Source organism: Sus scrofa, chromosome 7 (genome assembly GCF_054392235.1).
Source record: "Sus scrofa isolate SSC_HxYL_T2T_F1_AM1 chromosome 7, Sscrofa_HxYL_maternal_Yorkshire_Landrace_v2.0, whole genome shotgun sequence".
Classification (NCBI taxonomy): domain Eukaryota; kingdom Metazoa; phylum Chordata; class Mammalia; order Artiodactyla; family Suidae; genus Sus; species Sus scrofa.
This window is the reverse complement of record NC_139389.1, coordinates 124,644,131-124,656,615: the sequence shown is the minus strand read 5'-3', so window position 1 is coordinate 124,656,615 and position 12,485 is coordinate 124,644,131. Positions and strand designations below refer to the sequence as shown.

General features: G+C 39.9%; 1 protein-coding gene across 2 annotated transcripts in view; it reads left to right on the top strand.

The window, feature by feature from the left end:
- Window positions 1-12,485, top strand: part of TRIP11 (thyroid hormone receptor interactor 11) — a 74,447-nt gene that overhangs the window by 35,003 nt on the left and 26,959 nt on the right. For both annotated transcript variants that reach the window (XM_021099622.2, XM_021099621.2), the window contains exons 12-13: window positions 7,894-8,034; window positions 8,623-8,816. In XM_021099622.2, the coding sequence (XP_020955281.1) occupies window positions 7,894-8,034; window positions 8,623-8,816 (335 nt within the window). The remainder of the gene's footprint in view (window positions 1-7,893; window positions 8,035-8,622; window positions 8,817-12,485) is intronic.

Below are 12,485 nucleotides of genomic sequence, written 5' to 3'. Positions count from 1 at the left end.
GATAGGGATTGCATTGAATCTGTAGATTGCCTTAGGTAGTATAGTCGTTTTGATAATATTAACTCTTCCAATCCACGAACATGGTATATCTTTCCATCTATTTGTGTCATCTTTGATTTCTTTCATCAGCGGCTTGTAGTTTTCAGAGTACAGGTCTTTTGTTTCTTTAGGTAAGTTTACTCCTAGGTATTTTATTCTTTTGGATGCGATGGTAAACAGGATTGCTTCCCTAATTTCCTGTTCTGCTTTTTCATTGTTAGTATATAGAAACGCTATCGATTTCTGTGTATTGATTTTGTATCCTGCAGCTTTGCCAAATTCGTGGATGAGCTCTAACAGTTTTCTGGTAGAGTCTTTAGGATTCTCTAGGTATAGTATCATGTCATCTGCAAATAGCAATAGTTTTACTTCTTCCTTTCCAATTGGATTCTTTTTATTTCTTTTACTTCTCTGATTGCTGTGGCTAGGACTTCCAGAACTATGTTGAAGAGTAGTGGCAAGAGTGGACATCCTTGTCTTGTTCCTGATCTCAGCGGGAATTCTTTCAGCTTTTCACCACTGAGAATGATGTTCGCTGTGGGTTTGTCGTATATGGCCTTTATCATGTTGAGGTAGGTTCCCGTTATGCCCACTTTCTGAAGGGTTTTTATCTGAAATGGGTGTTGGATTTTGTCAAAGGCTTTTTCCGCGTCTATTGAGAGGATCGTAAGGTTTTGATTCTTCAGTTTGTTAATGTGGTGTATCACGCTGATGGATTTGCGGATATTGAAGAACCCTTGCATCCCTGGGATAAATCCCACTTGATCATGATGTACAATCCTTTTAATGTATTGTTGGATGCGGTTTGCTAGTATTTTGTTGAGGATTTTTGCATCAATGTTCATCAGTGATATTGGCCTGTGGTTTTCTTTTTTTGTGGAGTCTTTGTCTGGTTTTGGTACCAGGGAGACAGTGGCCTCATCGAATGAGTTTGGAAGTATCCCTTCTTCTGCAATTTTTTGAAATAGTTTCAGAAGGAGAGGTGTTAGCTCTTCTCTAAATGTTTGATAGAATTTGCCTGTGAAGCCATCTGGTCCTGGACTTTTGTTTGTTGGAAGTTTTTTTTTTTTTTATTTTTTTTATTTTTTTTTTTTTTTTGTCTTTTTTTGTTGTTGTTGTTGTTGTTGTTGTTATTATTGTTGTTGCTATTTCTTGGGCCGCTCCCGCAGCATATGGAGGTTCCCAGGCTAGGGGTCGAATCGGAGCTGTAGCCACCGGCCTACGCCAGAGCCACAGCAACGCGGGATCCGAGCCGCATCTGCGACCTACACCACAGCTCACGGCAACGCCGGATCGTTTACCCACTGAGCAAGGGCAGGGACCGAACCCGCAACCTCATGGTTCCTAGTCGGATTCGTTAACCACTGCGCCACGACGGGAACTCCATGTTGGAAGTTTTTTAATCACAGTTTCAATTTCAGTTCTTGTGATGGGTCAATTCATCTTTTCTATTTCATCTTGGTTTAGTCTTAGAAGAGTGTACTTTTCTAAGAATTTGTCCATTCTTCTAGGTTTTCCATTTTATTGGCATATAGTGGCATATAGTAGTTTCTTATGATCCTTTGTATTTCTGTGATGTCCGTTGTTACTTCTCCTTTTTCATTTCTAATGTTATTGATTTGAGTCCTCTCTTTTTCTTGATAAGTCTGGCTAGGAATTTATCAATTTTGTTGATCTTTTCAAAGAACCAGCTTTTCGTTTCATTGATCTTTTCTATGGTTTTCCTTGTTTCTATTTCATTGATTTCTGCTCTGATCTTTATGATTTCTTTCCTTCTACTAACTTTAGGTCTTGTCTGTTCTTCTCTCTCAAGCTGCTTTAGATGTAAAGTTAGCATGTTTATTTGGGCTTTTTCTTGTTTCCTGAGGTGGGCTTGTATTGCTATAAACTTTCCTCTTAGAACGGCTTTTGCTGCATCCCATAGGTTTTGGAGTGTCGTATCTTCGTTGTCATTTGCTGCTAGGTATTTTTTAATTTCCTCTTTGATTTCTTCAGTGATCCATTGTTTAGTAGGATGTTGTTGAGTCTCCACGTGTTTGTGTTTTTTGCAGTTTTTTTTTTTGTTGATTTCCAGTCGTATAGCATTGTGGTCGGAAAAGATGCTTGATATGATTTCAATTTTCTTAAAGTCACTGAGGTTGGATTTGTAGCCCAGGATATCGTCAATCTTAGAGAATGTTCCATGTGCACTTGAGAAGAATGTGTATTCTGTTACTTTTGGATGAAATGTCCTATAAATATCTATTAAGTCCATCTGGTTTAATGCTTCATTCAGGGCCTGTGTTTCTTTATTGATTTTCTGTGTGGTTGATCTGTCCATTGCTGTAAGTGGGGTGTTAAAGTCCCCCACTATGATTGTGTTATTGTCAATTTCTCCTTTTAAGGTTGTTAGCAGTTGCCTTATATATTGTGGTGAACCTGTGTTGGGTGCGTAAATATTTAAAATTGTTATAACGTCTTCTTGGATTGATCCTTTGATCTTTATGTAATGTCCTTCTTTGTCCCTGAAAATATTCTTCATTTTAAAGTCTATTTTGTCTGATATGAGTATTGCTACTCCAGCTTTCTTTTGATCCCCGTTTGCATGAAGTATTTTCTTCCACCCTCTCACTTTCAATTTGAATGTGTCCCTAGAAGTGAAGTGGGTCTCTTGAAGACAGCATATGTATGGGTCTTGTTTTTGTATCCATTCAGCTAGTCTGTGTCTTTTGGTTGGGGCGTTTAGTCCATTCACATTTAAGGTAATTATTGATATGTATGTTCTTATTGCCATTTTATTAATTACTTTGGATTTGTTTTTGCTGCTCTTTTTCCTTTCCTTCTTCTCTTGTTCTTTTCTGCCTATAGAAGTTCCTTTAGTATTTGTTGTAAGGCTGGTTTAGTGTTGCTGAATTCTCTCAGCTTTTGCTTATCTGAGAAGGTTTTGATTTCTCCTTCAAATCTGAACGAGAGCTTGCTGGGTAGAGTAATCTTGGTTAGAGGTTTTTTCCTTTCATCATGTTGAGTATATCATGCCACTCCCTTCTGGCCTGCAGAGTTTCTGTTGAAAAATCTGCCGATAGCCTTATCGGGGTTCCCTTGTATGTTATTTGTTTCTTTTCCCTAGCTGCTTTCAAGATTTTCTCTTTGTCTTTAATTTTGGTCAGTTTGATTAGTATGTGTTCCTCCTTGGGTTTATTTTGTATGGTACTCGTTGCGCTTCCTAGATTTGAGTGAGTGATTCCTTCCCCATGTTAGGGAAGTTTTCGGCTGTTACCTCTTGGAATATTTTTTCTGTCTCCTTCTCTCTCTCTTATCCTTCTGGCACCCCTATAATACAGATGTTGGTGCGTTTCACGTTGTCCCAGAGTTCTCTGAGACTCTCTTCATTTGTTTTCAATCTTTTTTCTCTTTTCTGTTCTGCATCCGTAATTTCCACTAATCTGTCCTCCACCTCGCTTATTCGTTCTTCTGCCTCCTGTATTCTGCTGTTAGCTGCTTCTAGTGAATTTTTAATTTCAATTATTGTATTTTGCATCTCTTCTTGTTTAAGTTTGATATCTTGTATCTCTTTGGTCAGTGTTTCCTGGAAGTTATCCATCTTTGCCTCCAGTTTATTTCCAATGTCTTGTATCTTCTTCAGCATCAACAGTCTAAAGTCTTTTCCCTGGAGGCTGAGAATCTCCTCATGGCTTAGCTGTTTTTCTGGGGTTTTTTCTTTCTCCCTCATCTGAGTTATAGTCCTCTGCCTTTTCATTTTTATAGGTTTTTGGTGTGGTGACCTTCTTACAGATAATAGAGTTGTAGCCTCTCTTACTTCCAATGTCTGCCCCCCTGTGGCTGAAGTCAGTATGGGGGCTTGGTGTAGGCTTCCCGATGGGAGAGGCTGATGCCTGCCCCCTGGGAAGAGGAGCCGATTCTAATCCCTCTGGTCGGTGGGGCTTAGTCTCTGGATGGGATTAGAGGCAGCTGTGTGCCTGAGGGGTCTTTAGGTAGCCTGTTTACTGAGGGGTGGGGCTGTGATCCCACCTGGGTTGTTGTTTGCCCAGGGGCTTCTCAGCAGCTGGCTGACGGGTGGGGCCAGATTTTCCCAAAATGGCCCCCTCCAAAGAAAGGCACTGCTGCTGAATATTCCCGAGAGCTTTGCTTTCAATGTCCTTCCCTCACAACAAGCCACATTCACCCGTTTTCCCAGGATGTCCTCCAAGAACTGCAGTCAGGTTTGACCCAGATTCCCTTGGAGACTTTGCTCTGCCCTGGGACCCAGTGCACGTGAAAGTCTGTGTGCACCTTTTAAGAATAGGGTCTCCGTTTCCCCCAGTCCCATGGAGCTCTTGCACACAAGCCCCACTGGCCTTCAATGCCAGATGCTCCAGGGGCTCTTTCTCCCTGGCCAGATCCCCACACGTGAGAGTTTGATGTGTGGCTCAGAACCCTCACTCCTGTAGGTGAGTCTCTGTGAACCAGTTAGTTTCCAGTCTGTGGAGCTTCCCACCCAGGAGGTATGGGGTTGTTTATATTGTGAAATCGCCCCTCCTACCTCTTGATGTGGCCTCCTCTTTTTCTTCTGGAGTAGGGTATCTTTTTTAGTTTCCGGCCCATTTTGGTGAAGTGTGCTCAGTCTTTAGTTGTGAATTTCATTGTTCTTAGGAGAGAAGTTGAGCTCCAGTCCTTCTATTCCGCCATCTTAATCACGTCTCTCAGTACGTATTCTAATCCCAGCTCTGTCACTGGTGTGCCTTTGGGTGTGCTTTGACTTTGTTGGTTTGTTTATTCATCCATAAAATGGAAGGTTATAGCAACTAAATTATCAGTAGTTTTTGATGTATTTAAACCTTTATGTACAGTTGATAGTAGATTTTAATAAGAATGTATTGAAGACCAACTCCATCGTACTATGATCAGAGCTATGGGCTTTTTTGGTGGAGTGCCTTTTTACTCTGATTCAGTAGTAGAAATTTGGAAGCAAAATGAGGTGGAACAGTGGAATATTCACCAAGTGCTTCTTGAGTGTTTACGTGCTTTCAGGCACTAGACACGAAGTGATTTAACTTCCTTTGTCAGTTAGGTTGTCTTTTAAGAGTCCTCGATTAAAGTTTGGGTATGCTTGAGGTCGTTTTCACTTCACTAAAGTCTCCCTCATTTTCCACTTCTTTGCCATCTGGTTAAGTGGGTACATGGATTTGCTGAGGTATGTTCTTCCTTTTCAGAATAGCGCCTTAGCTTCTTACCGTACTGGTCTGTAATCAGCATGAGCAAGACTCTGAGAGGGTAGCAGCTTTCTCTTGCTCACTAACCAGAATTGAGTGTAGCATCTTAGGGCTTGTAAGGCTGATAGAAGAATGCAGAGCAATCAGGTATTCTTTTTGTTTGTTCCTGTTGTAGTTTTAGCTTGTACAATCTCATTCTGTTTCATTGATACTCATAGATCTAAAGTCTGCAGATTTGGGAGTGTCCCTTGTGGCTTAGCAGAAATAAATCTGATTAACACAGGTTTGATCCCTAGCCTTGCTCAGTGGATTAAAGATCCGGGAGTTCCCGTCGTGGCGCAGTGGTTAACGAATCTGACTAGGAACCATGAGGTTGCGGGTTCGGTCCCTGCCCTTGCTCAGTGGGTTAACGATCCGGCGTTGCCGTGAGCTGTGGTGTAGGTTGCAGATGCGGCTCGGATCCCGCGTTGCTGTGGCTCTGACGTAGGCCGGTGGCTACAGCTCCGATTCAACCCCTAGCCTGGGAACCTCCATATGCCGCGGGAGCAGCCCAAGAAATAGCAACAATAACAACAACAACAACAACAAAAAGACAAAAGACAAAAGACAAAAAAAAAAAAAAAAAAAAAAGGATCCGGCATTGCCATGAGCTGTGGTGTAGATCACAGATGTGGCTTGGATCTGGCACTGCTGTACCTGTGGTGTAGGCTGGCAGTTGTAGCTCTGATTTAACTCCTAGCCTGGGAACCTCCATATGCTGCAGGTGTGGCCCTAAAAAGAAAAAAAAAATGCAGATTTCATTAAGACTCACCTGCCTTTCAGGAAGATTTCCTAAGTTATTGAATTGTACTTTAGGATTGTATTATTGAGGGCAGTTAGCATAAACTAATTTCTTATAATTATATAGTTGAGTACCCTTATTTTATTTATTTTGTCTTTTTGCGTTTTCTAGGGCCACACCCACGGCATATGGAGGTTCCCAGGCTAGGGGTCCAATCAGAGCTGTAGCTGCCGGCCTACCCACAGCCACAGCAACGTGGGATTCGAGCCGCATCTGCAATCTACACCACAGCTCATGGCAACATCGGATCCTTAACCCACTGAACAAGGCAAGGGATCGAACCTGCAACATCATGGTTCTTAGTTGGATTCATTAACCACCGAGCCACGACGGAACTCCATGAGTACCCTTATTTTAAATATAATAACATTTTTTTCTTCAGGGAGAAAAGGGTGTTTTCAATAGAAGATCTTCAGTTTTTTTTTATTTTCAAGCACTTGTTCTTTCTCTAATATGAAAAAATTTAACTGAAAAACCAGTTGAAAAATACTGGCCTCTTTTTCCAGGAGAGGGTGTTGAGATAAAAGGAACAGATGGTTTTATGGTTTGGTTTCAATGACTTGTCTTGGGGGACGTGTTATATATTCTTAAAAGAGATGGAAAGTTTACATGAAAATGTAAAAGCAATACCAACCTATAAATAGATTCACATGATATGCATATTTCAAACCAAGAAAAGACTTGGCTGTAAACTGCCTGACACTTTTTTGTGCTTTTTAGAATTCCAGCTATCATCTTAAGTTCATGGCCCTACTTTTGCAGTGAAGGGTTATCTTTTTTTTAAGTGTTGTCTTTAACATATTGTACTTGTATGGAATGCATTCAGAAATAAATTTTTGCAACAGTCTAGCAAGATATCATTCCAGAGTTACTTTTGTTAAATCATTGCCAAAATGTTCTTTAAAAATAGGCCGTGCATGTGAAATTACTTCCCTTTCTCTCCTCTGCCAGCAACTTGACACTGCTGTTTTCTCTAATGACAGTTGCATATGCCAGGTGAATGGGGACACACACACACACACACACACACACACACACACACAATGCACTCACACTTTTTTGGGTAATTTGGGAGTCTGTGAATGCTTGTTTTGTAGGGTAAATTTGAAGAAATTGTGTCTTTTGAGTTCTTTTTAAAACTATTTAAATTAAACTTTAAGAATAGATTTAGATTATTAGAAAAATAAGCAAAGGTAGTAGCGAGTTCCCATATATCTTACACCCAGTTTCCCTTATTTCTCACATCTTATACTATCACGGTACCTTTGCAACAACTAAGGAACCAGTAGTGATACATTACTATTAACTGAAGTTCGTACTGTATTTGAATTTTCTTAAATTTTTAGCAAATGTCCTTTTCTTATTCTAGGATTTCATCCAGGACACCATATTGTATTTAGTTGTCATGTCTCCTTAAACTTCTTTAGACTGTGATAATTCCTCAGACTTTCCTTGATTTTGATGACCTTGACACTGTTACCTGTATTTTTTAATTATATAATGAAGAAATACCTTTTAAAATGTATTTTTTAAAAAATTAAAAATTTTTTTGCTGCTTAGGGCCATACCTGTGGCATATGGAAGTTCCCAGGCTAGGGGTCGAATTGGAGCTACAGCTGCTGACCTGTGCGACAGCCACAGCAGCACGGGATCTCAGCTGCATCTGTGACCTACAGCAATGCCGGATTCTTAACTTACTGAGCGGGGCCAGGAATCAAACCTTCCTTCTCATGGATACTAGTCAGGCTTGTTACTACTGAGCCACAATGAGAACTTCCTTAAAATGTGTTTTTCTTTAAAGCTAAAGTTATTTCTTTCCCAAAGGGCAAGACGGGTGAGTTGAATCAGCTTTTAAATGCAGTTAAGTCAATGCAGGAGAAGACAATTATATTTCAACAGGAGAGAGACCAAGTCATGCTGGCCCTGAAGCAAAAGCAAATGGAAAACACTGCTCTACAGAATGAGGTATGCTTTCACTTTAAAGAAACACTGATTCAGACACTAAGTTTAATAACTATTAACGACGAAAACTATAAAGATTATCAACTACAATGAATTTCTCTCTCAGGTGATTTTTTTTCTTAGTCTTCCTCTGATATGCTATAGCAGGGTTTGGTCTCCCAAAGTGCATTTTATTTCAGTTTTCAAAGGTGAAAACTATGATCTAATTAGTAAGTTGTATACCTGGAACTAAATTATATCTCAAGGGAAAAAAATATGGCACTTCTTGGAAATAGGAAAACTTTCCTACCCTTAAAAAATGATGTTATTTACTTTAAAAAGTGGCCTGTCGCAAAAATCATAGTACTTTGTACAATTTGGTTTTCCATTATAGCCACAGGGAATGAGATCTTACAAAGTAAACTTTCCAAATGACTATTAAGGATGATTTCAAGAGACTTTTTTCTAGCATAAGTGTTTCTTAAGTGAGAAATTAATATGCCATTAATACACATCAGTAATGGGGAAAAGATTTGATAACAGAGTGGCTTGTAGGAGGGGAAAGAGGGAGCATTTTATAGAAGAAAAATAAAATAAATGTCCTCTATCTAGGTTCAGCATTTACGTGACAAGGAATTGCGCTTAAACCAGGAGCTAGAAAGATTGCGTAACCATCTTTTAGAATCGGAAGATTCTTATACCCGTGAAGTTTTGGCTGCAGAAGACAGAGAGGCTAAACTTAGAAAGAAAGTCACAGTATTGGAGGAAAAGCTAGTTTCATCCTCTAATGCAATGGAAAGTGCAAGGTAACGTTTTCATTTTTTTTCATTTTAACATTAACTGAACACTTCTTGAATGTCCGTCCAGTAAGAATTTTTCATGTTACCTCATTTTATCCTCACAAAATTCAGTGTCTCCATTTTAAAGACTAGAAGCTCAGGGTGAAGAGGTACAGTAACCTTCCCAAGGTCAGGCACACAAAGTGCACCTGTAGCTTTCACACTCCAAGGTGTGTAACCCTTATCCAGGTCTGCCATTCAAACTGTGGCTTCTCTGAATCTTAACCATCACCCTAGGTGATTACTTTTTTCATCCTTTTAAGAGGCGAGGCTTAAATTCTGACTGCTTTAATTAGTGTTGTCAGGTTTCCCAGGAACTGTATCACGTGTTTATTTTCGATCGGGTAATCTAAGGTTGAATGAAGTTTGGGTATTAGAAAGGAAAGCGTGAAGGAGATGGCAAGGTAGAGACCTCGGTCAGAATGCATTAACCCTTTTGGTTTAGAACTTTTGAGTGACCAGGTGCCTGCTTATATATTTAAAAATTTTATTTCTCTCACTGTTTTTTTTTCCTTATTACAAAAACATTATATCTTCCACTTGAGGAAAATCGCATACACTAAAAAGACATAAAGCCATAGTCTCATTTACTCAGAGGTAATCTTTTTTTTTGTGCCTTTGTATGCTTCTGTATATATGTATATATTATGTATTTTAAAGTGGAATTGAGATCATACTATTTATACTGTTTTGTATCCTGGTTTTAACACTTAATGAGAATCAGTATACATTTAGTCTTCTGTTTCTACAGTATCATTTATGGCTACTTAGTATACCATTATTTGGGTTTGCCATAATTTCTTTGATCCAGTCATTTATTATTGGACATTTAGAGTGTTTGAATTTTTCTAAATTACTAAGGGTACTGTCATGATAACCTAAAATAGGTATATTTGTGTTGGTGACATTATTTCCTTAGTGTAAATTTTGAGAAATGGAAATTTTTGGTTCAAAGGGTGTTTTTAAAACTTTCAAAATATACTGCTAAATAATCTTCCAGAGAAATCATATCCATTTATATTTTAATTTTTTTTTTTTTGTCTTTTTGCCTTTTCTAGGGCCGCACCTGCGGCATATAGAGGTTCCCAGGCTAGGAGTCCAATCGGAGCTGTAGCCGCCAGCCTGCGCCAGAGCCACAGCAACGCCAGATCCAAGCCTCATCTGCAGCCTACACCACAGCTCATGGCAACGCTGGATCCTTAACCCACTAAGCAAGGCCAGGGATCGAACCCGTAACCTCATGGTTCCTAGTCGGATTCACTAACCATTGAGCTACAACAAGAACTCCTACTTGTAAATTTTTTTTTTTTTTAAATTTACATCTTTACTATATATGGTGCTGAGGGAAATATAAGGAGATAATATTATCTCTGTCTGCAAAGAGATTATAGGCCAGAGAGATGATACTTCTGAGGGTAAACTCTTTATGCCCTTCGTGGGTAATATTATTGTACCTTCAGATTCAGAACAAACTTGTTTAAAATGAGAATTAAAACAGTGAGTGAACATGTTGTCTATGTGTTTCACATTAACAGAACATCCTCAGTCTATAAAATTGGTCATCTTTCCTTTCAATTTTCAGGGCCTTATTTTCTCTAATTAAAATAGTTTTCAGGAGTTCCCGTCGTGGCGCAGTGGTTAACGAATCCGACTAGGAACCATGAGGTTGCGGGTTTGGTCCCTGCCCTTGCTCAGTGGGTTAACGATCTGGCGTTGCCGTGAGCTGTGGTGTAGGTTGCAGACGCGGCTCGGATCCCGTGTTGCTGTGGCTCTGGCGTAGGCCGGTGGCTACAGCTCCAATTCAACCCCTAGCCTGGGAACCTCCATATGCCTCGGGAGCGGCCCAAGAAATAGCAACAATAACAACAACAACAACAACAACAAAAAAGACAAAAGACAAAAAAAAAAAAAAAATAGTTTTCAGTCTCTGCCTCCTTTCATTTACCCTTCATGGTAACTGCCAGAAAAGCCTTCGTTAAGTAGGGCTGTGATTGTGCTGCTCCTCTTTTCAAAGCAGGGTAGACTCTTAGGATTTGGTCCCAGGCTGTCCACCACCTTAGCCTTATTTCTCACTATCCCTACATCTGACCAAACCGAATTGCTCAGTTCTTCAGGGAGAGCTACTGTTTTCCTATTTCTTTGTCTTCTGCTTTCTTCCTGAGGAGTGGGGTTTGATCCCTGACTGGTTTTCTGTTCATCTCGCCTATTCTTCAAATAATTTCATAAAGAGTACTTTATTTTGCACCCCATTCCTCAAATCCAGACTCAGACCCCAGTGTGATGTTTTTCCTCTGAACCTGCGTAGTACTTGGACTGATGAGTCCGATAGGCACTTGTGGTTTGCTTAGGGCATGTGTAGCTGCTGAACTGCCTTACACCTTCTCCTCCCCAACAGCGTGTAAGGTCACGGGGTGGGGGAGGGTAGGGATGGTGCCATTTATTTTGTACCCTTCCCACAGTACGCTTTTTTTTTTTTTTTTTTTTTTTGGCTATGGCATGCAGCAGCTTGATGTGGGATCTCAGTCCCAGACCAGGGATTGAACTGGGCTGCCGTGGCGCAGGTGCCGAGTCCTAACCACTAGACCACCAAGGAGCTCCCTTACACATAGTTTCATGCATGTTCAATAAATATTTGTTGTATAAGTAACTCAAATCTACAAACCAGATTATGGTGTTTTGAGCCCTTAACAATAGTAACCTATTTATTAACTTTTTGTATGACATCACAGCTCATTTCATCCCAATGATTATCCTTTGAGTCATTTGCTAATCAGCATAGTTGAATAAGACCTAAGAGAGAATTAAATCCTCAGGTTATCAGTTTACTGCTCTTTCCACAAGAGGGTACTGTTGGGTAAACTTTGTTCAAAGTGAGATGCTCCTAATAAGAACTAACTGGGTATTAAAACCAAGGAAGGCTATTGCAATATTTTATATGTAATAGTTATACATTAAGGAAATCCATCAGTGACATAAGCCTGGATAGGTGCTCTATAAATCTTTTAGAGTTCTCTGATTTATTATTTGGGGTGGGTGTAGGGGTTATTGTATTTAATGTAAGCAGACAAAAAGGTGATAGTAAAAGATAATTAACTAGTGGTTAATCTGTGAGATAGCCTTTAGAAAGTTGTGAGTTCACCAAGATGGCAAGTGTCCAAAGCAGGAGGGTATCACAGAAGCCATTGCCTGGTGGGTTGGAAGCTGGACAAAATGACTTCCAAGGTCTCTTACAGCTTTCAAGCTTATGATGAATTATATCTTAGAGTCTTAGTACGGAACATGAAAGTTGCACGCTATTTGTAAATTTTTCTTATGCTGACATGCCTTGTTTAGCTCAGTTGTGTGTTTAAAATGACTGCTGTTTGTTCAGTCAACTTCACAGGAATTAAAACAGGGCGAACAAAGATCAGAGGAACTCTTTTAAGGTTTTTGAAATCTAACTTGAATTTAATGTAATAAAATGTAGGGAAGGTCAGATTCAGGGGGACAGAAAGTAGAATGGTGGCTGCTAGGGGAAAGGGGAGATACTGTTTAATGGGTCTGGAGTTTGGGCTTGGGGGGTGTGGAAGAAAATCTCGAGATGGAGGATTGTGATGGTTGTGCACCCGTGTGGAGGTACTTCGTACCTGAACTGTA